The 24,651-nt window shown below is 44.2% G+C and overlaps 1 protein-coding gene across 3 annotated transcripts in view; it reads right to left on the bottom strand.

The window, feature by feature from the left end:
• Positions 1-24,651, bottom strand: part of KLHL20 (kelch like family member 20) — a 1,442,445-nt gene that overhangs the window by 1,079,810 nt on the left and 337,984 nt on the right. For 2 of the 3 annotated variants that reach the window (XM_044085232.1, XM_044085230.1), the window contains exon 1: positions 23,708-23,828. The exons of the other annotated variant lie outside the window; for it this stretch is intronic. In XM_044085232.1, the coding sequence (XP_043941167.1) occupies positions 23,708-23,820 (113 nt within the window). In that variant the 5' untranslated portion in view covers positions 23,821-23,828. Of the gene's footprint in view, positions 1-23,707; positions 23,829-24,651 lie in introns of those variants that run through there. 3 annotated transcript variants of the gene reach the window in all.

Below are 24,651 nucleotides of genomic sequence, written 5' to 3' on the forward strand. Positions count from 1 at the left end.
CTCTTGATATCTGAATCAGCAGAAAAAATAACGGATATATGAGCACCCACCATATCAGATGATCTTCAAGAGAAGCTAAGTGCTAGAAAAGGGAAAAAGTTACAACGCTGTGTTCCCGCCACAGGACAATATGTCACCTGCATTCTAGGCACCTGCACTGTCATGAGTTTGAATGCCCTGTGAAGAAAGACACAAGCACAGCTGTGTTCCTGCCACAGGACAATATGTCACCTGCATTCTAGGCACCTGCACTGTCATGAGTTTGAATGCCCTGTGAAGAAAGACACAAGCACAGCTGTGTTCCTGCCACAGGACAATATGTCACCTGCATTCTAGGCACCTGCACTGTCATGAGTTTGAATGCCCTGTGAAGAAAGACACAAGCACAGCTGTGTTCCTGCCACAGGACAATATGTCACCTGCATTCTAGGCACCTGCACTGTCATGAGTTTGAATGCCCTGTGAAGAAAGACACAAGCACAGCTGTGTTCCTGCCACAGGACAATATGTCACCTGCATTCTAGGCACCTGCACTGTCATGAGTTTGAATGCCCTGTGAAGAAAGACACAAGCACAGCTGTGTTCCTGCCACAGGACAATATGTCACCTGCATTCTAGGCACCTGCACTGTCATGAGTTTGAATGCCCTGTGAAGAAAGACACAAGCACAGCTGTGTTCCTGCCACAGGACAATATGTCACCTGCATTCTAGGCACCTGCACTGTCATGAGTTTGAATGCCCTGTGAAGAAAGACACAAGCACAGCTGTGTTCCTGCCACAGGACAATATGTCACCTGCATTCTAGGCACCTGCACTGTCATGAGTTTGAATGCCCTGTGAAGAAAGACACAAGCACAGCTGTGTTCCTGCCACAGGACAATATGTCACCTGCATTCTAGGCACCTGCACTGTCATGAGTTTGAATGCTCTGTGAAGAAAGACACAAGCACAGCTGTGTTCCTGCCACAGGACAATATGTCACCTGCATTCTAGGCACCTGCACTGTCATGAGTTTGAATGCCCTGTGAAGAAAGACACAAGCACAGCTGTGTTCCTGCCACAGGACAATATGTCACCTGCATTCTAGGCACCTGCACTGTCATGAGTTTGAATGCCCTGTGAAGAAAGACACAAGCACAGCTGTGTTCCTGCCACAGGACAATATGTCACCTGCATTCTAGGCACCTGCACTGTCATGAGTTTGAATGCCCTGTGAAGAAAGACACAAGCACAGCTGTGTTCCTGCCACAGGACAATATGTCACCTGCATTCTAGGCACCTGCACTGTCATGAGTTTGAATGCCCTGTGAAGAAAGACACAAGCACAGCTGTGTTCCTGCCACAGGACAATATGTCACCTGCATTCTAGGCACCTGCACTGTCATGAGTTTGAATGCCCTGTGAAGAAAGACACAAGCACAGCTGTGTTCCTGCCACAGGACAATATGTCACCTGCATTCTAGGCACCTGCACTGTCATGAGTTTGAATGCCCTGTGAAGAAAGACACAAGCACAGCTGTGTTCCTGCCACAGGACAATATGTCACCTGCATTCTAGGCACCTGCACTGTCATGAGTTTGAATGCCCTGTGAAGAAAGACACAAGCACAGCTGTGTTCCTGCCACAGGACAATATGTCACCTGCATTCTAGGCACCTGCACTGTCATGAGTTTGAATGCCCTGTGAAGAAAGACACAAGCACAGCTGTGTTCCTGCCACAGGACAATATGTCACCTGCATTCTAGGCACCTGCACTGTCATGAGTTTGAATGCCCTGTGAAGAAAGACACAAGCACAGCTGTGTTCCTGCCACAGGACAATATGTCACCTGCATTCTAGGCACCTGCACTGTCATGAGTTTGAATGCCCTGTGAAGAAAGACACAAGCACAGCTGTGTTCCTGCCACAGGACAATATGTCACCTGCATTCTAGGCACCTGCACTGTCATGAGTTTGAATGCCCTGTGAAGAAAGACACAAGCACAGCTGTGTTCCTGCCACAGGACAATATGTCACCTGCATTCTAGGCACCTGCACTGTCATGAGTTTGAATGCCCTGTGAAGAAAGACACAAGCACAGCTGTGTTCCTGCCACAGGACAATATGTCACCTGCATTCTAGGCACCTGCACTGTCATGAGTTTGAATGCCCTGTGAAGAAAGACACAAGCACAGCTGTGTTCCTGCCACAGGACAATATGTCACCTGCATTCTAGGCACCTGCACTGTCATGAGTTTGAATGCCCTGTGAAGAAAGACACAAGCACAGCTGTGTTCCTGCCACAGGACAATATGTCACCTGCATTCTAGGCACCTGCACTGTCATGAGTTTGAATGCCCTGTGAAGAAAGACACAAGCACAGCTGTGTTCCTGCCACAGGACAATATGTCACCTGCATTCTAGGCACCTGCACTGTCATGAGTTTGAATGCCCTGTGAAGAAAGACACAAGCACAGCTGTGTTCCTGCCACAGGACAATATGTCACCTGCATTCTAGGCACCTGCACTGTCATGAGTTTGAATGCCCTGTGAAGAAAGACACAAGCACAGCTGTGTTCCTGCCACAGGACAATATGTCACCTGCATTCTAGGCACCTGCACTGTCATGAGTTTGAATGCCCTGTGAAGAAAGACACAAGCACAGCTGTGTTCCTGCCACAGGACAATATGTCACCTGCATTCTAGGCACCTGCACTGTCATGAGTTTGAATGCCCTGTGAAGAAAGACACAAGCACAGCTGTGTTCCTGCCACAGGACAATATGTCACCTGCATTCTAGGCACCTGCACTGTCATGAGTTTGAATGCCCTGTGAAGAAAGACACAAGCACAGCTGTGTTCCTGCCACAGGACAATATGTCACCTGCATTCTAGGCACCTGCACTGTCATGAGTTTGAATGCCCTGTGAAGAAAGACACAAGCACAGCTGTGTTCCTGCCACAGGACAATATGTCACCTGCATTCTAGGCACCTGCACTGTCATGAGTTTGAATGCCCTGTGAAGAAAGACACAAGCACAGCTGTGTTCCTGCCACAGGACAATATGTCACCTGCATTCTAGGCACCTGCACTGTCATGAGTTTGAATGCCCTGTGAAGAAAGACACAAGCACAGCTGTGTTCCTGCCACAGGACAATATGTCACCTGCATTCTAGGCACCTGCACTGTCATGAGTTTGAATGCCCTGTGAAGAAAGACACAAGCACAGCTGTGTTCCTGCCACAGGACAATATGTCACCTGCATTCTAGGCACCTGCACTGTCATGAGTTTGAATGCCCTGTGAAGAAAGACACAAGCACAGCTGTGTTCCTGCCACAGGACAATATGTCACCTGCATTCTAGGCACCTGCACTGTCATGAGTTTGAATGCCCTGTGAAGAAAGACACAAGCACAGCTGTGTTCCTGCCACAGGACAATATGTCACCTGCATTCTAGGCACCTGCACTGTCATGAGTTTGAATGCCCTGTGAAGAAAGACACAAGCACAGCTGTGTTCCTGCCACAGGACAATATGTCACCTGCATTCTAGGCACCTGCACTGTCATGAGTTTGAATGCCCTGTGAAGAAAGACACAAGCACAGCTGTGTTCCTGCCACAGGACAATATGTCACCTGCATTCTAGGCACCTGCACTGTCATGAGTTTGAATGCCCTGTGAAGAAAGACACAAGCACAGCTGTGTTCCTGCCACAGGACAATATGTCACCTGCATTCTAGGCACCTGCACTGTCATGAGTTTGAATGCCCTGTGAAGAAAGACACAAGCACAGCTGTGTTCCTGCCACAGGACAATATGTCACCTGCATTCTAGGCACCTGCACTGTCATGAGTTTGAATGCCCTGTGAAGAAAGACACAAGCACAGCTGTGTTCCTGCCACAGGACAATATGTCACCTGCATTCTAGGCACCTGCACTGTCATGAGTTTGAATGCCCTGTGAAGAAAGACACAAGCACAGCTGTGTTCCTGCCACAGGACAATATGTCACCTGCATTCTAGGCACCTGCACTGTCATGAGTTTGAATGCCCTGTGAAGAAAGACACAAGCACAGCTGTGTTCCTGCCACAGGACAATATGTCACCTGCATTCTAGGCACCTGCACTGTCATGAGTTTGAATGCCCTGTGAAGAAAGACACAAGCACAGCTGTGTTCCTGCCACAGGACAATATGTCACCTGCATTCTAGGCACCTGCACTGTCATGAGTTTGAATGCCCTGTGAAGAAAGACACAAGCACAGCTGTGTTCCTGCCACAGGACAATATGTCACCTGCATTCTAGGCACCTGCACTGTCATGAGTTTGAATGCCCTGTGAAGAAAGACACAAGCACAGCTGTGTTCCTGCCACAGGACAATATGTCACCTGCATTCTAGGCACCTGCACTGTCATGAGTTTGAATGCCCTGTGAAGAAAGACACAAGCACAGCTGTGTTCCTGCCACAGGACAATATGTCACCTGCATTCTAGGCACCTGCACTGTCATGAGTTTGAATGCCCTGTGAAGAAAGACACAAGCACAGCTGTGTTCCTGCCACAGGACAATATGTCACCTGCATTCTAGGCACCTGCACTGTCATGAGTTTGAATGCCCTGTGAAGAAAGACACAAGCACAGCTGTGTTCCTGCCACAGGACAATATGTCACCTGCATTCTAGGCACCTGCACTGTCATGAGTTTGAATGCCCTGTGAAGAAAGACACAAGCACAGCTGTGTTCCTGCCACAGGACAATATGTCACCTGCATTCTAGGCACCTGCACTGTCATGAGTTTGAATGCCCTGTGAAGAAAGACACAAGCACAGCTGTGTTCCTGCCACAGGACAATATGTCACCTGCATTCTAGGCACCTGCACTGTCATGAGTTTGAATGCCCTGTGAAGAAAGACACAAGCACAGCTGTGTTCCTGCCACAGGACAATATGTCACCTGCATTCTAGGCACCTGCACTGTCATGAGTTTGAATGCCCTGTGAAGAAAGACACAAGCACAGCTGTGTTCCTGCCACAGGACAATATGTCACCTGCATTCTAGGCACCTGCACTGTCATGAGTTTGAATGCCCTGTGAAGAAAGACACAAGCACAGCTGTGTTCCTGCCACAGGACAATATGTCACCTGCATTCTAGGCACCTGCACTGTCATGAGTTTGAATGCCCTGTGAAGAAAGACACAAGCACAGCTGTGTTCCTGCCACAGGACAATATGTCACCTGCATTCTAGGCACCTGCACTGTCATGAGTTTGAATGCCCTGTGAAGAAAGACACAAGCACAGCTGTGTTCCTGCCACAGGACAATATGTCACCTGCATTCTAGGCACCTGCACTGTCATGAGTTTGAATGCCCTGTGAAGAAAGACACAAGCACAGCTGTGTTCCTGCCACAGGACAATATGTCACCTGCATTCTAGGCACCTGCACTGTCATGAGTTTGAATGCCCTGTGAAGAAAGACACAAGCACAGCTGTGTTCCTGCCACAGGACAATATGTCACCTGCATTCTAGGCACCTGCACTGTCATGAGTTTGAATGCCCTGTGAAGAAAGACACAAGCACAGCTGTGTTCCTGCCACAGGACAATATGTCACCTGCATTCTAGGCACCTGCACTGTCATGAGTTTGAATGCCCTGTGAAGAAAGACACAAGCACAGCTGTGTTCCTGCCACAGGACAATATGTCACCTGCATTCTAGGCACCTGCACTGTCATGAGTTTGAATGCCCTGTGAAGAAAGACACAAGCACAGCTGTGTTCCTGCCACAGGACAATATGTCACCTGCATTCTAGGCACCTGCACTGTCATGAGTTTGAATGCCCTGTGAAGAAAGACACAAGCACAGCTGTGTTCCTGCCACAGGACAATATGTCACCTGCATTCTAGGCACCTGCACTGTCATGAGTTTGAATGCCCTGTGAAGAAAGACACAAGCACAGCTGTGTTCCTGCCACAGGACAATATGTCACCTGCATTCTAGGCACCTGCACTGTCATGAGTTTGAATGCCCTGTGAAGAAAGACACAAGCACAGCTGTGTTCCTGCCACAGGACAATATGTCACCTGCATTCTAGGCACCTGCACTGTCATGAGTTTGAATGCCCTGTGAAGAAAGACACAAGCACAGCTGTGTTCCTGCCACAGGACAATATGTCACCTGCATTCTAGGCACCTGCACTGTCATGAGTTTGAATGCCCTGTGAAGAAAGACACAAGCACAGCTGTGTTCCTGCCACAGGACAATATGTCACCTGCATTCTAGGCACCTGCACTGTCATGAGTTTGAATGCCCTGTGAAGAAAGACACAAGCACAGCTGTGTTCCTGCCACAGGACAATATGTCACCTGCATTCTAGGCACCTGCACTGTCATGAGTTTGAATGCCCTGTGAAGAAAGACACAAGCACAGCTGTGTTCCTGCCACAGGACAATATGTCACCTGCATTCTAGGCACCTGCACTGTCATGAGTTTGAATGCCCTGTGAAGAAAGACACAAGCACAGCTGTGTTCCTGCCACAGGACAATATGTCACCTGCATTCTAGGCACCTGCACTGTCATGAGTTTGAATGCCCTGTGAAGAAAGACACAAGCACAGCTGTGTTCCTGCCACAGGACAATATGTCACCTGCATTCTAGGCACCTGCACTGTCATGAGTTTGAATGCCCTGTGAAGAAAGACACAAGCACAGCTGTGTTCCTGCCACAGGACAATATGTCACCTGCATTCTAGGCACCTGCACTGTCATGAGTTTGAATGCCCTGTGAAGAAAGACACAAGCACAGCTGTGTTCCTGCCACAGGACAATATGTCACCTGCATTCTAGGCACCTGCACTGTCATGAGTTTGAATGCCCTGTGAAGAAAGACACAAGCACAGCTGTGTTCCTGCCACAGGACAATATGTCACCTGCATTCTAGGCACCTGCACTGTCATGAGTTTGAATGCCCTGTGAAGAAAGACACAAGCACAGCTGTGTTCCTGCCACAGGACAATATGTCACCTGCATTCTAGGCACCTGCACTGTCATGAGTTTGAATGCCCTGTGAAGAAAGACACAAGCACAGCTGTGTTCCTGCCACAGGACAATATGTCACCTGCATTCTAGGCACCTGCACTGTCATGAGTTTGAATGCCCTGTGAAGAAAGACACAAGCACAGCTGTGTTCCTGCCACAGGACAATATGTCACCTGCATTCTAGGCACCTGCACTGTCATGAGTTTGAATGCCCTGTGAAGAAAGACACAAGCACAGCTGTGTTCCTGCCACAGGACAATATGTCACCTGCATTCTAGGCACCTGCACTGTCATGAGTTTGAATGCCCTGTGAAGAAAGACACAAGCACAGCTGTGTTCCTGCCACAGGACAATATGTCACCTGCATTCTAGGCACCTGCACTGTCATGAGTTTGAATGCCCTGTGAAGAAAGACACAAGCACAGCTGTGTTCCTGCCACAGGACAATATGTCACCTGCATTCTAGGCACCTGCACTGTCATGAGTTTGAATGCCCTGTGAAGAAAGACACAAGCACAGCTGTGTTCCTGCCACAGGACAATATGTCACCTGCATTCTAGGCACCTGCACTGTCATGAGTTTGAATGCCCTGTGAAGAAAGACACAAGCACAGCTGTGTTCCTGCCACAGGACAATATGTCACCTGCATTCTAGGCACCTGCACTGTCATGAGTTTGAATGCCCTGTGAAGAAAGACACAAGCACAGCTGTGTTCCTGCCACAGGACAATATGTCACCTGCATTCTAGGCACCTGCACTGTCATGAGTTTGAATGCCCTGTGAAGAAAGACACAAGCACAGCTGTGTTCCTGCCACAGGACAATATGTCACCTGCATTCTAGGCACCTGCACTGTCATGAGTTTGAATGCCCTGTGAAGAAAGACACAAGCACAGCTGTGTTCCTGCCACAGGACAATATGTCACCTGCATTCTAGGCACCTGCACTGTCATGAGTTTGAATGCCCTGTGAAGAAAGACACAAGCACAGCTGTGTTCCTGCCACAGGACAATATGTCACCTGCATTCTAGGCACCTGCACTGTCATGAGTTTGAATGCCCTGTGAAGAAAGACACAAGCACAGCTGTGTTCCTGCCACAGGACAATATGTCACCTGCATTCTAGGCACCTGCACTGTCATGAGTTTGAATGCCCTGTGAAGAAAGACACAAGCACAGCTGTGTTCCTGCCACAGGACAATATGTCACCTGCATTCTAGGCACCTGCACTGTCATGAGTTTGAATGCCCTGTGAAGAAAGACACAAGCACAGCTGTGTTCCTGCCACAGGACAATATGTCACCTGCATTCTAGGCACCTGCACTGTCATGAGTTTGAATGCTCTGTGAAGAAAGACACAAGCACAGCTGTGTTCCTGCCACAGGACAATATGTCACCTGCATTCTAGGCACCTGCACTGTCATGAGTTTGAATGCCCTGTGAAGAAAGACACAAGCACAGCTGTGTTCCTGCCACAGGACAATATGTCACCTGCATTCTAGGCACCTGCACTGTCATGAGTTTGAATGCCCTGTGAAGAAAGACACAAGCACAGCTGTGTTCCTGCCACAGGACAATATGTCACCTGCATTCTAGGCACCTGCACTGTCATGAGTTTGAATGCTCTGTGAAGAAAGTCACAAGCACACAACTGGAAATAAAGTAATACAATAAAACTATGCAGTTCTTTACAAACACTGCAAGGCATCACTGCTGTAAAATGCTACGTCATGGTAACAAATAAATTACAGAAAACATGAAAGCAGATGTCTGTAACTTCTGGGAGTAGTAGTTTTTTTTTTTTTTTTTTTTTACCATTACTTATTAAACTACAGTGAATCGTCTGCTAGCCAACTCATAAAAATACTGAGCTCTCTGGTCTCCACACGGAGTACTTTACTTTACATATTAAAACACTGAACACAGCTCGTTTCTCTTAACACAGCATTCCTGAAATCTCTGCATGGGAAGCGAGACGCAAGGCTGAATACTCTTGGCATTTAAGAGAAAGCTAACTAGAGTCCAAGGCTTAAAAATGTCACAGATGCACTGGCAGTAAAATGGGAATGACTTGGGTAATATTTTACAGCAGATGCCATTAAAGAAGAATTCAGTCAATCAAAAACAAAGGATTTTTCCAATATAGGAGGCCAAATGTAACTGAATGCATATGTACAAGTGGCCAGTGCTCAAATTAGATTTCATAACATAATGGGAATATCCCAGGTTGGCAAAGGTACTTTCAGTGAAGGCGAAAGGATTAAATCAAGTTCTACCTCCGATGTTGTTAACCTAATATTTGTAGAAAAAAATGTAATTAAAAGCCACTCCAGGAGAAAAATGTTAAAATGTTAGAAAGCGAACCAGCTTCCAAGGCAAGAGCATGAGCACAGGATGGATATCAGATGCTAGCGGCTGACTAACACCTGACACAATGAGCACTTGGAAGTGAGCGAGTGTCACTCTTCATAAAATATTAATGCAAACTCTGCTCCATCACAGAGGACAACCAGAAAGCAAGTTTTTGTTGGCTGGACAACCCACAGAAAACACCACAAGATACCCCTGATAAAATACCAAAGGATCTAATGAACCTACCAAATTTACCAGTAAATCAATAATGGTAACTGACCGCTGCCTCCATAGCTCCTTAGAAACGGATCTAACCATAACTCTCAACCTCTTAGTACAAGAAACCTGGATACAACCAAAAATAATGGTAAAACAAAAGGTGAGAATCAATAATTTTTCAGAAAAGCAAAGATCTTACGAAGGACAGACCAAAAATACAAGGCAGAAATCTGGATATTATGTGAAATTCTGGGGAGAGGTATGGACTTGGCCAATGTTTGCCATTTCCTAATCAACAGTTATAACAGATCTGTGAACAAACACCATGTCAGCTGAAATTCCAGATGGCTACCGAAAACTTGTAATGTGTTGGATCTCCTCTTCTTAGAGTACTCTGGTAGCACAAGATACTTCAATGTTCAAGCTCCCCTGAAATCAGGGGGGGGGGGACACCTTTTGATGGCATACATGTGATACACTGGTACTGTATATGTATAATGAAACCCAGTTCCAAAGTTCCATCCTCCACTAAACTTAGCAAAAATACCCAGAAATGAAAAAAGTAGCAAGGCCACAAATAAACTTTAGGAATTTCAGTATATCCAACCAAGAACAACTACTCTGATAAGTACAACTAATGAGCTACCTACCACTGCTACATCCAAAAGATCTGCTAAAAGAACGTTTAGTTTCACAATGGACTTTTTTTTTTCTTTCTTTTTTGCAATGTTTTAGCATCCACAGTAAATCAGACTTGCAGGGTCAGATAAGACCACCCTTGCCACAAATTCATCTGTGCTTGTAAAAGATTTTAAGTGCTGAACTTGGAAGACAAATCAACTCCTAATTAAGATCAAGAACCTTTCCTGAAATATGAAGTCTACAAATGTTGCCCCTCTTCTTAAAGACCCAAAAACAATGTGGAGCCCCACTGACTGTTCTCAATGCAATGCTCATTTGCCAAAATTATGGAAATGGTAGAAAGCAATGTAACTAGCATCCCAATTAAAAATATGTCTGGTTGAGCATGGGTAACAGGGTGGATTTAATGGACCCACTGCAGGGTAAGAATGGACACTGCAAAGCAGCCTGCTCTGCCTTAATGAAAAGAATCCACTGAAGTGCAGCCAAGGAGGACAACTCAGCTTACAGTGACCACCCCCGTGGTCTGAAACAAATGTAAAGCCTGGAAATCATCATTACCATAGAGCCAGCTGACTAGGTCACTAAGCCATCCATTTTAAAACTACAACCACTCTGCTACAGGCCCCATGAGGAGCTCAGTGTCTCTCCAACCTAACATCTATTCAGCTGCGGTACCACCTTAATCTTTTATCCAACTGGTGGATACATTGTTATAAAAAAAGCGCAGTCCGGGTCTGAACTGTCTGCAAACACAAACAGCTAAAGTTAAGTTGAGTGTGTGTCTACCTGTTTGAGCCAATATTCATTATCCCCTGGAGAGCACTCTGCTTTGGCTTGCATACAGACACACATAGACACCTTCCATTTTCTCCTTTATTCCCTTCTGTTAGTAAATAGTATCCACAACTGACAAAATACTGTTGTTGTTGTATCTTTCGGCTTTTCCCGGTTAGGAGTCGCCACAGCGGAACTCCGGTCCACTAATGATCGGCAGCAGATTTTTACGTGCCGAGTTGCCAGCCCTGACGTACAACCTTCAACGAAGGTACGCCCATTCATGCATGTTTCCACACAGAAGACGCTTTAGCTGAGAATCCCTGTGTGTTTGTTAAATTAAACTGAGACCCCAGTAGCCTACTGATACAAGGTTATCCTGTTTTTCCACCTGAGAAATGGTTAAGAAATGACTTACAGCTTCAGAGCAGTTCTTGTTCAATTCTGATTGTTTCTTAAACACAAACTTGTCTTTGCTTGGATCTTGGCTCATTAGCAGCAGTACAAAAGAACTGCCTGCTCACACCCTTGTTCTCCCCCTCCACCTTCCCTGTTTATTACCTTAAGCCAATCCCAAAGTTAATAAATATTACCTGTGGCAGGCACCACTTTTAAAACTACAACCACCTTTATGCTCAGCCCTGCCATAAAACTTACTACAACTGCCTGAACTAGGGCACAGCTAACTGATAGTTCGTGGAAATACAGGGTATTTACCAGAGTCTCCACATTCACTATCATATTTTCTTATATCAGTTTACTCTGTTACCTGATTGTTTCCAGCCCCTCATAAGAGCAACTAAAAAGGTCTCTGCCCGCTTCGGTCCCCACCCTGCCCCCATTTCCCTCCTGACCCCAGTAGTCCTACCTTTACTACACATGCAAACTCCTCCCATCTTTCCAACAGCCAACCATGGCACTAAACCCAACACTACCTCCTCCATCTTCCCACTACTATCACTCCTCCTCAGCAAACATGTATAAGCATACTATACCTATGCTCACTGCATGCACTCTCCTTGCATATCTTACATCCTACCAAGGCTCCATCATTCCCCCACTCAACCACTACCACTGTACTACTACTCACACCACCACTCATGTCTCACCCTCACTCAGCTCCCCTCCCACCAACTCAAGAACCATCCCTATGCACCCCACCACATATTCTCTCAACTATATTACTCAAACATAAAGCATCCCTACAACTTAACATAGTAACCCTCCCACCATACCTATTACCCACAGAGCACAATCATAAAGTGTCCCTAATAAACACATTCAAAAACTGAGAAAACTAATAACTTCATGCGTATCAAAACTAGCCCTAAGTGGAGACATCCACCCTGACCCTGGCCCCACCATCTCCAACCTCACTCCTCATAATCAGACTAGAAACCACAACTTCTCCCAAATCAAAGCCAATAGAAAGCAAAGTGACTTCCTTCTACTAAGCCTAAATATTAGAAGTACACCCAACAAGGTCCATGAACTCCATGCCACCATAGACTTGTACTCCCCGGATATAGTTATTCTGAAAGAAACCGGGCTAAAACCTCACATTACCAGTAAGCAAATCCTCCATACTGGTTACGGCATACTAAGAGTAGACCGGCTAAACAAGAAAGGAGGCAGTATAGCTATAATATTTAAACAGCATCTAAACATCCAGATCTTAAAATCATCAGCTCCACAAATAGGCAAAGAAGAAATAATATATACCAACCTCAAAATAAACCAAAATAAAACCATCAACATAACTGGATGCTACTTCCCACCAGGCCAAAACATCCCTCCATTAGAAAACTTCCTCAATTGGTCTACCCACCATCTCCCCCAAGAAACTATAATTTTAGGTGATTTCAATATTGACTGGCAATCCTGTTCTGGCAACCATCCAACTCATCATCTAAACCTTCACGGCTTCAACCAACTAGTCCAGTCGCCAACCAGGATAAATAAAAACTCCAACAAGCACACTACCCTGGATTGGATACTAGTCAGCAACAGCCTCCAGTCATATATAGCAGGCTGCTTATCAGATAGACTCAGTGATCACTCCCAACATTCCTACTCAAAAAAAACCCACCTATACCAAGCTAAACCTGTCATCTACCATCAAATACGTAGAAAACTAAACTTTAACCCACTCACATTTATCTCATCCCTCAAAGAATGTAACTGGCATCCTCTGAGTTTTTATCCTCTAAAGTACCTCAGTCTTGATGCCGCACTTGAATTTTTTAATACTATCTTCCTGAGCATCCTTAATTGCCACGTCCCCATAAGACTATTCCAGAACCAAAGCACAACCCTCCCCATGGCTACAGAAAACCACTAAGTCAGAAATGAAAAACAGGGATAAAGCCTGGGAGCACTGGCACAAAACCAAAACCCCCCTCAACTAGACAGAATTCCTAGAACTACGCAATAGCGTCAAAAAACTAACAAAACATGACAAATTCCAATACTACCACAGTCTGCCCTAGACTCCTCCCAACACAACCCCAAACAATTCTGGTCCTCCATAAACTCCATCCTCCACCCAGGTAAAGTCAGTACCCCCTCCTCCTAACATCCCTCACTCCTCCGAAAATATTGCTACCTCATTCAACACACACTTCACACAAACCATACTATCACTAGCTAGACAAAACAACCCCCTCCCCTCCAACCCACACCTTCAACTAGTAATCTCCCCTCTGGTCTTCTCTTTTTCTCCTGTTCCTACCACCAACATAAAAAAACTCTTAACTAAACTTAAGCCCACCAAATTAGCAGCAGACAACCTCCCAAGTGAATACCTACAAATCGCAGCTGATGCTCTAGCCTAGCCAGTATCCATCTTGATTAACTGATCTCTGTCAGAAAATTACATTCCTATACTACGGAAAGTATCCCATATAATTCCCCTCCACAAAAATAATCAATTACTGCCCCATAGCTATTCTCTCTCCACTCTCCAAAATACTAGAGAGATGCATTCACTCTCATGTCTCAGACTACCTCCTTACTAACATAACCCACTTCAAAACTTTACTAAAAGCGTACCTAAAAACATGCTGGCTATGCCCTTGCAACTCTCCCTCTAATATCACCCACCCCATCCACCCACTACCTTTCTTTCCACCCCACTAACTACCTTGATTATAGCAAGCTCGGATGCTCATAAGCCTAACTACTTATTATACAGCAGGAACTTCTTATTGTAACAATTGTTAATGTCGGTTATGTACTATACAGATGATAAAGATTCTAGTTGTCTGCTGATGTACTATGTTCATCTGTAACTATGTTTGTAATTGTTAATTGGTATGTAAATCCAATGTAACTACTGTCTGTATATTTTAACTGTGGAGCTTTTCTCCCTGGGCCTCCACTGAAAATGGACTTGCGTCCAGTCGGACACTCCCGGTCAACAAATGTAAATAAATAAATTTAAGTAAGGGGATAACCAAAGACCATCCACCTACAAGGTTTCAACCAACACTTCCAAAATCTTGGTGAACATGGTGGATGCAGACAATAGTCACCCATGCTGATAGTTGTGCTGTTCCACGGCTAGCAGAAGAAATCTCTAGTGAAGTTATACACAATGCTTCAAAATACATACGTCACATTCTGAAATACTATCCAGGCTCCATGCTGAAAGCAAGGGCAGGATCCCCTGCAAAGTCACATGCATCCTGAAGTCACTGAAATGTGGAATAGGACAGCTCCTTCCAGTCCACTGGAATGATATAAGGTAGGAAGAGAATAAGACAACTGCTAGTTGTCCAATCCTGATGTCGTGAAATGGAAATGATCAAGCCAGTTTCATTAAATCCATTAAATCAACAAAAAGCTATGTAATAAATGTGAATTTATGTAAGACCACTGAATGGAGTCTGTCTGGAACAGCTCGACTTCCCCTGCGAAACTGCCTTTATGATTACCTATAAATCCAAGTAGGATCCCCATCCTTTTTACAGAAAGGAAACAGGCGCTGTAAACTCCATAGATAAGTAAACTTTGTTCCAGCATACCTCTCAAACATCAAGCATTAAAAAAGTACAGTTTTGTACCTACCATAAATGTAGATGTTCGAGGATCCACATTGCTGCAGTCCTAACTATTGGGTAGTCCGCTGTCCAGTCGGCCCGAATACCAAAGTATATGGCTGACGTCGGTCAGGGCGCATTAGACTGACGTCAGTACGTCAGGGTACTAATGCGCATGACCGACGTCATATCCTCAGTCTTTTCTTGCCCCAGATGTCAGAAGACCCTGAAAAGATAAGGCCAAAAACCAAAACTCCCAAAATACCTGCACCAAAAAATATATATATACAATATATACACAATTAGCAGAATATAACCTCACCTACACAACCACCCCTAAACACAGAGGGAAGGAGGGAGGGTAAATTGGACTGCAGCAATGTGGATCCTCGAACATCTACATTTATGGTAGGTACAAAACTGTACTATGTTCTTCATTCCACATTGCTGCAGTCCTAACTATTGGGTAGAATCCCAAAGCAGAGGTAAGGGAGGCTGGCAAATCATAAGGACGCAGGAACTGACAACATGCCTTGCAAAATAGCTGTGGCAAAACCAGCCCTAGACTTAGAGTAGAGAGGAAGGTGATAATGCTTAGAGAAAGTATGCACTGAACTCCAAGTAGCTGCCTCCAAAATATCCTTAGTTGCCACCCCCCTTAGAAATGCTGTGGAAGTGGCAGTAGCCCTAGTGGAATGAGGCCTAATCCCAGCTGGAATCTCCTTGCCATGATGGGAATAACAAAATGTAATGCAACTCCCAATCCACCTAGAAATAGTTTGTTTTGACACAGGCTTGCCCTTTGAACTCAAAGCAAAAGAAACAAACAACTGCTGAGACTGCCTAAAATCCTTAGTCCTGCTCAAATAATAACGCAGTAGCCTGTGTACATCTAAAGTGTGCAAAATCTTTTCCCCTTTATTTTGGGGATCTGCATAGAAAGTAGGCAAATGAATAGTTTGGTTTAAAGCCACACTAGAAACCACCTTAGGCATAAAGGAAGGATTAGTACGTAAAGATACCCTATCCTTATGAAAAATCAAAAAAGGCTCCACTGCCATAAGGGCCTGTAACTCAGAAACCCTTCTTGCAGAAGTAATGGCCAACAAAAAAGCAGTCTTCCATGACAAGTATTTCAATTCAGCAGTAGCCGCAGGCTCAAAAGGTTGTAGAGTAAGTTTCTCCAACACAAAATTGAGATCCCAAGCAGGAGTAGGAGCTCTACGTGGGCGTCTTATATTCTTTGCCCCTCTAAGAAATTGCTTGAACAAAGGATGTGAAAACAATGGTGGGTCACAATCATAGTGAGCTGAAATTGCTGCAGCATGAATCTTAATGGAAGAGAAAGACAAACCTTTGTCCAATAACTCAGTAAGATATTGAAGAGCCACACTCAAATTAGGCTCGAAATCTCCAAATTCTTTGCTGCAGTCCAAAATAAAAATCTCTTCCATTTTTCTGCGTACACTTTCCTTGTACTAGGTCTTCTGGCTTCCATAATCACATTTAAAACTTGTTGAGGAAGTTGAGACCTGCTGTCTTTCAAAACAGAATATGCCAGGCTGTTAGATGAAGAGTTTGAAGCTTGACATTGAGCAGATGACCGTCCCTCTGAGACAATAGGTGTGGAATCAAGGGTAAAGGCCATGGAGGCTTCCTTACCAGACTCCTCAGTAATGGGTACCAGTGCTGCCGAGGCCCATCTGGAGCTATTAAAATCATCCTTGGCTTGTCTTGTCTGACCTTTAGAAGCACCTTTGGAAGAAGAGGCAGAGGTGGAAAGGCATACACATGAAGATTTTTCCAACTGAAAGAAAGAGCATCCACTTTCCAAGCTGTGTGATGAAATCCCTTCGTGCAAAACTTTGGCAGCTGGTGGTTTAGTGGAGAAGCGAACAGATTTATGTCTGGAGTTCCCCATGACACTGTCAATTTTTGAAATACATGAAGATCCAGTTTCCACTCGTGGGGATCCATGATTTGTCTGCTTAATACATCTGCTAAGGAGTTCTGTGCTCCCGACAGAAACCTTGCCTGAAGAGTTAGTTGCAGACTGAGCGCAGTCTCCCATAAAATCATTGCTTGTCTGCACAATGGGTAAGAATGTGTTCCCCTTGTTTGTTGATGTACCACATGACAGTTGTGTTGTCTGTTAGAATCAACACCTGCCCTGGAAGAAGTAACTCCTTGAAAGCAATTAATGCAAACTGAACTGCTAACATCTCTTTCATGTTGATATGTAGATGCTGTAGTCTGGCAGGCCACTTGTCTTGTATCCACTTTCCATTTAGATGAGCTCCCCAAGCAATATCTGAGGCATCTGTCGTTAGAATCTGACTTGCCTCTGGCCGGGTCACAGAGAGTCCCTTGTTTAGGTGACATTCCTGAGCCCACCACAAAAATTCCTTTTGAATGCAAGGTATTATTTGAATGACAGTGTCCAAATCCTGGCAGTGCTGTGTCCACAGATGTTTGAGATACCATTGTAGCTTCCTCATATGCAGTTTGGCATTGGGAAGCACCAGAATACAAGATGCCATGAACCCTAAGGCTTGAAGGACTGTCCTTGCAGTCAGCCCGGACTGAAGAGATAGATGATGGAAGTAACTGGAAAGATTCTTTTGTTTGTCCGGGGTTAAAAAGGCCATCTGGGCTGCTGTATTCAGTCTCACACCCAGAAAGCACATGTCTTGAGAGGGTACTAGACTGGACTTTATTTCGTTCACAGAATACCCTAGGCATCTTAGCACTGCTATGACATATTCCAGATGCTGCAGAAGATCTTTTTCTTGAGCCAGAATCAGGCAGTCGTCCAAGTAAGGATAGATTTGGATTCCTTTTAGCCTGAAGTAAGCTATCACTGGAGCCAGAACCTTTGTGAATACTCTGGGCAGTAGATAAGCCAAAGGGCAATGCAGAGAACTGATAATGAGAATTTCCAGCTCGAAACGCAGATACTTCCTGCAACTTAGTCTTATTGGCACATGAAGGTAAGCTTCCTTGAGATCTAAAGTTACCATCCAGTGATCTTTGCCCAGCAGAGGTAAAAGCTGTTGTAACGTCAACATTTTGAACTTGGGAATGTCCAGATAAGTGTTGAGGATAGATAAATCCAGAATTGGTCTCCACGTGTTCCCCTTCTTTGGTACTAGGAACAGGCGAGAATAAAATCCTAGGCCCCTTTCTGGCACAGGAACTGACTGAATGGCCCCTATTTGGAGCAACAGAGAAATTTGCTTGTGAGCCTCTGTTCTTTGAAGAGGAGGAATGTCCGGCATGCCTCTGAAAGGAGGCAAGGTATGGAAATAAAACCTGTAACCGTGGTGAATAATATCCAGAACCCATCTGTCTTGGGTAATTAAATCCCAATTTTCTTTGAAAAGAGACAGCCTTCCTCCCAAAGGTGCTGCCAGGCAAGAACGTACTGGCAGCTGAAAAGGCAGGTCATTGGGTCTGCTTACGAAAGGACTGACCCCTGCCTTCACCAGAAGTCTGAGCAGGGAACTCCCTGTCCTAGGCCTAAAAGAACCCTGAGCTCTGCCCCTACCACGTCTAGACCTACCCCTAGACTGGGAATCATAAGCAGGATAAGTCCATCCCTTAGTAGGCCAATTTCTACTAAACTTGGAGGCTGCACCTGCAAAAATCTTTAACAGTTTGCATAGACTTAGCCTTGTCCTCCATTTTCTTCAAAACTGCTTCCACAGGCGAACCAAACAACACATCAGACTGTAAAGGAGCATCCAAAATCCTTGTCTTAACATGCTCAGCTAAATTCTGATCTCTCAGCCAGGCGTGCCTACGAAGAACAGAACCAGTGGCAGCCACCCTGGAGGAGGCCTGCACAGCATCAAAACCACACTGCAAGGAATGTTTACCCACCTGTTCAGACACATGAACTAAATCCTGCAACTCTTTACACTCAATACCTTCAGCCAGAGCATCCACCTTAGATTTCAACTGTGAAAGAAGATAATTCTGATATTTTAACATGTGAAACTGACAATTCAACGCCCTCATGGCTAAAGTGGAAGAAGTATACACTTTCTTTCCCCATCTGTCCAAAGCCCTTGCCTCTTTATCAGGAGGGACAGGATTTTTAACAACTGAGGCCTTCACACCTTTAGGCCCCTGAGAGACAGTTTCTGGGTCTGCCCTAGGACTCTTAAAAGATACTTATGAGCTTCAGGCACCCTATAATACCTATCCGGTTTAACTGGGGCAGGAGGCAAAGAATCAGGATTCAGGGAAGCCTCTGCAAACACATCTTCCACCACATTCAAAACAGGAGGTATAGCTAAAGGCCTATGCTGGGGTAAAACAAGAATTCCCTAAGCCTTTTCCTGGAATCAGAGAAATCTTGACCTTCCCATTTAAAATGCTCCCTCATGGAATGCAGAGTCTCTGAAAATGAAAAATCCTCAGGAGGAGAAGCAGAAGGAGTAGAATCATCCACATCAGAATCAGAATAAGGAGGAACTCCTGCAAGTCTTCAGCCGAAGACTCAAGCCTCGAGCATTGCTCAAAACTCTCAAACTCAGGTTCCACCCTAGGCCTCTTATCAGGAGGGGGCATAGAACCCCTAATCATAGTAATCAAATCCTCTGCCATTTTAAGCATATGTTTCTTAGGCAAAGATCCTGAAGCACTAGGAGAAACCCCCACAGAAGCTAAACTTGGCCTGCCCCTCAAAGAAGCCTTGGAAACTGAAGGGGAGGCTCTAACCACCTTAGGAAGAGAGGGAAGAACAGCCACCTGAGAAGCCCCCTCAGCCTGGCCTACTTCCTGAGAGGATACATCCTGTAACAGTAAAGTCTCTCCCTGAGACTCCAAAGAGACACCTGGCAAAACCTCCGGCTCCACTGAGCCTTCCAAAGAACCGACGTCTGGGACTGTCGGTTCCTCCACCCTAGGCTTTGCTGCTTTATCTTTGCGTTTTTTAGCCGAAGCCGGCGTCGGAGCATCCGACGGCATTTTATAATTACAACGCTTCCCAAACACTAACCTGGCACAGTCTAACCTTCTCTTAATAGTGCGTTTGTTAAATCTAGCACAAGAGCGGCATCCAACAACGTCGTGCTCAGGCCCTAAACAAGGTATACACAAAGTATGGTAATCCCTATGAGGTATCTGTTTCCCACAAGAAATACAGTTATTCACTTTTTCTGACATCCGGTTAAATACTGAGGCAAGAAAAAAAACCAAAATATTCCCCAACGGGGTACTTAGCCAACTTTGATTCGGTCTGAAACTCTGACTTCAGAAACTTTCAGAACGCCAACCTGCACTCGCAAAATTGCTTCTGCATCGGACCATGCGGCAAAAAAGACTGAGGATATGACGTCGGTCATGCGCATTAGTACCCTGACGTACTGACGTCAGTCTAATGCGCCCTGACCGACGTCAGCCATATACTTTGGTATTCGGGCCGACTGGACAGCGGACTACCCAATAGTTAGGACTGCAGCAATGTGGAATGAAGAACATCCATAACACTAGCCTTTAAAAAAAAAAGAACATAGCAGAGGGTCGGAAAAAGGGGCAATTTCTTATTTTTCAGAATGGAAGGTATATACCTATATCTATAAAGTCTGTATAGCTCTCTCTCTCTATATATATATATATATATATAGATATATATAAATGGATATATATATATATATATATATATAGATATATATATATATATATAGAGAGAGAGAGAGATGGATATAGATATATATATATATATATTTTTTTTTTACAATAGATAACAGATATTAATACATACATGGACACATACACAAGTGTGTGTGTGTATATATATATATATATATATATGTGTATACACACACACACAACCGTACATACACACTAGACCCTATATACAGTTAGTAGCACTGAATCTTTGTATAGGCTTACTTTGTGTGTTTAATAAAGTCTGCTCATAAACAGGTCTGTCTTCAAGGGGACCACTTTAAATCTAGGAGGAGGAGCAAGGCTAAATCTGAGGGCCAAATCATAGGGCTGTGCATAAATCCTAACAGTTAAGAGGTATGCGCTCCAGGAGCTTCTCAATGAATGACTTGTCTTGGACTACATTTCCTTATCAAAAAATGTCAATAACCACACTGGCGGTGGAAGACTTACTCACGGACAACTATGGCTCATGTTTGGTCTCATTTCTCACCTTCTCCCTTCACTCCAGTGACAGCCTAGAATCATTCTGGAAACCCTCACCTCAACTAATTATTACACAGACCAGCTTTACTCGCACCATCTTCCGAGCATTTCAGCCTTGAGCTTTTCACTCCTTCCCCTTTAAGTCGCTGAACTAAAATACACATACTTGTGGCATTTTTTCACACTATGTTTCCTGCACAGATAATACAGACAGCACTAGTGTGGGTCCTGGATGGTGATATGGCATCCACAGAATGAGGGAAGCTTTTCTACAGCGTACATAATTATTGTGATGCGAACTGCACAAGTGGAGTGGTAACAAAAGAACTAGGAGCATGTTGCTGGGCCTTCCTCCGACACTGGCATGTGGAATGACAAGACAGTACTTGTGTTCCCAAGGAAGAGCCAGAGGATGGAAGTGCTTCAATTCTTATCAAGATAAAGTCCTAAAGTCCTACAAAGTTTGTCCCTTATTCTGTGCGTACTTGACTATTACTACCATTGTTTATTGCCATCCTCAGACATTTTGTTTGTAGTCCTAATATTTATTGTGAACTTGCTTATCTGCTGTCATTTATATCTGTCTGGGCTGAGACGCAAATTTGGAACAGCGCTTTAACCCGGTCAACAAACTGAATGAATGAATGAATGAATGAATGAATGAATGAATGAATGAATGAATAAATAAATAAGGCATGTTAAAACATCTCAGTAGAGAAGCAAACATGAGGAACGTTCCTACGAAATCTGTGGCAGCAGCAAGCATGAAATGTGGAGGTCCACCAAAAAGGGAAGGCTTAGTGACAGCAAGAAGCACAAGACAGACATGCGCACCCACGCACACACAGACATGCATACACACAGACACGCACACAGACACGCACGTGCACACAGACAGACACGCGCACACAGACAGACATGTGCACACACAGACACGCACACACGTTATAATGCTCTGTAAAGACATATGGATCAGTTAACACTGGGTTGAAAAACACATTTTAGAATTTCATTGCACATTTCTTGCAGTTGCAGCTTTTTCCTAAACCCTTTGTAAAAAAAATTCTGATGGTAGGGAAAAATACCAGAAATATCCTCCTGGGTAGTAGGCCATACAATAAAGCAAAGCTAAGACAAGAAAGAAGCTGGCATTTACCTTTAAGGCATGCTGTCCTCTCAACACACTTTAAATGCAACAGGTCAAATGCAGACAAAATCCAGGCTGAGCATGCTGGCACTGAGCAAACTCCTTTATGTATGGATTGCCTAAATGAGTCTCAAAGTAGCATGCTAAAATTTATCAGCAGCAGAATTACACAGCTAAGAATATATATATTCTTTTTATGATTAGCACTCGAGGAAGAAACACCTAAAAAAAGAACTAATACCTGAAAATGTACAGACTATGACAAAAAAGCACTTAACCACAAAAGCCAAAGGACATGTTGTTATTTTTTTAAATAAATAAAAGAAAAAAACACTTTTGCAGTTCAATTTCCTGCCAGCAGAAAGCCAAGGAGTGCTTCATGAACAGACCTTAAATACAATATTCATTCAGTGACACCTAGTACAGGGGTCATGGGTGAGGAATAGTGCTCACTTTACACAGTACGCACCTTATGCAAACTGCTTCAATAGATGTGAAGGTGGTATTCTCTACTACAACCTACCAAGACATATGTAGTAAAGCATTGTGCTTCTGCAGTGTAAAGGGATTAGGATAAAGGTAACAAGAGGAGACAAGCTTAACCAGCCAACTTCTGCTGGGCTTCTCACATGAAATATGTACCCTTCCACAGCACACAGTAATGACGGGACCTTTGTACGCCTGGTACAATCAGCGCTACTGGTTTGGTTTACATTAACACAGCCAACTACCTCCTCTTTACCAAACGTAAAATCTACTGTTCACAGATTCTACAAAGGAAAGACTGGCTACTGTAATATCTGCTTTAAAGACTTTGTGGTCAATAGTAGTCAAACTATGCAGCAACTGTCACCTGCAAACTACCTTCTCACACAGCTTCTGAAAACAAGCTAATCAGCAAATCAACCGACTTAAATGTTCAAAAAAAGAAAGAAATGCTTAGAAACCATTTCAAGTAGTAGACTGTTTACTAAACATTATTGTACTATGTAAACAAAAAAAGTCTTCTACAAACTTCAAGTCAAAAAACTTAAAAAACTTCTGAATAATGACTGTCAAGTAAAAAAGCTTTTAGCACAACACAGGAACTTAAAATATATCATCATATAAATACTATTAACAATGAAGAATTAAATAACCAAGCCCCCTTCTCAAAAACGAAAACATCCAGAACAGACCCTTACAGCAGAACCAAAGTCCTAGTTAAAGGAATGCGTGGGAAAGGGGAGAACGATCTGAGCTGGGGAAGATCACAGACCTTACTGCCAGCTTAGTAAAACTAACTAAAATCAGTCAATCCTTTCATGCCCACCACACGTAAACTTGCCTACCTCACCAGAAAAAGAAGATACTTACCGTAAGCCAGACATCAGTAGATCGGCAGGGTTTGCTAAGCCTGCAGCTCCTTCCATCGCTCTGTGTCCTTCCTGACTCAGCTCAGCTTTCACTGAACAGAGGAGTAAAGCCATGTTATACCATTTCCCTGATCCTACGTCACCCATGGCACTTCTCAACATTCCTCTGGAAACACAACACAGCCACTCCTCCGACCAGGAAAACTTCTGCACAGTTTAACAGCATGTTACAAAGCCCAGAAAAGCACAGCCTTAGCCCATGCCTTGTTAGAGCAGCTGAAAGTGGGCAGCTAGGAAGAAAGGCTCACATCTGTTCTTTCTCTCGCTCTTTTTCCAAATGCAGGATAAGTAATTTGTCGATTCTGTTTCTTCAACAAGTAGTACTACTGACAGGCTGCATAAAAACACAACCAAATATTACTACAGCTCTAGCATCCAAATTCAAATAGCTAAATCAGGACCCAAGTTATGACAATAATAGAGAGAGATTTATTTGCAAGTGAAGTGTAGTATTTAACACTCATTTACTTTCACTATATTTGTGAGCACTTGAACTAAAGTGTTCCCAAGTACAGGCTATTCTTAGGTTCATAATCGTGGACAGTAAATCAATACACATAAGACGACACATGCTCATAACTAGTACGTGCCTTCCATCAGGGAAGCTGCTAAAAGCAAACACTTTCTGTCAACCTTTAAGATTGTTCTGAGTTTCTCTTTTCATTTCTAATTCAGTTGCACTAAAAACACATGCTCTCTTTTTGTCTAAATGCATACATATAGATTTATTAGATTTATTCCAAGAAAACTAAAGTTATGATCATTTCAAGCTACAAAACTTCGGATCTGCATTCCCCTTTTCAGATATACACTTCTAACAATTCCAAGACTGAACCTGCATCCCACACACAACTACTCGGGGTTATAATCGATAATAACAGGAGA

This window comes from Protopterus annectens, chromosome 10.part0, assembly GCF_019279795.1.
Source record: "Protopterus annectens isolate FY-2018-M chromosome 10.part0, PAN1.0, whole genome shotgun sequence".
Classification (NCBI taxonomy): domain Eukaryota; kingdom Metazoa; phylum Chordata; order Ceratodontiformes; family Protopteridae; genus Protopterus; species Protopterus annectens.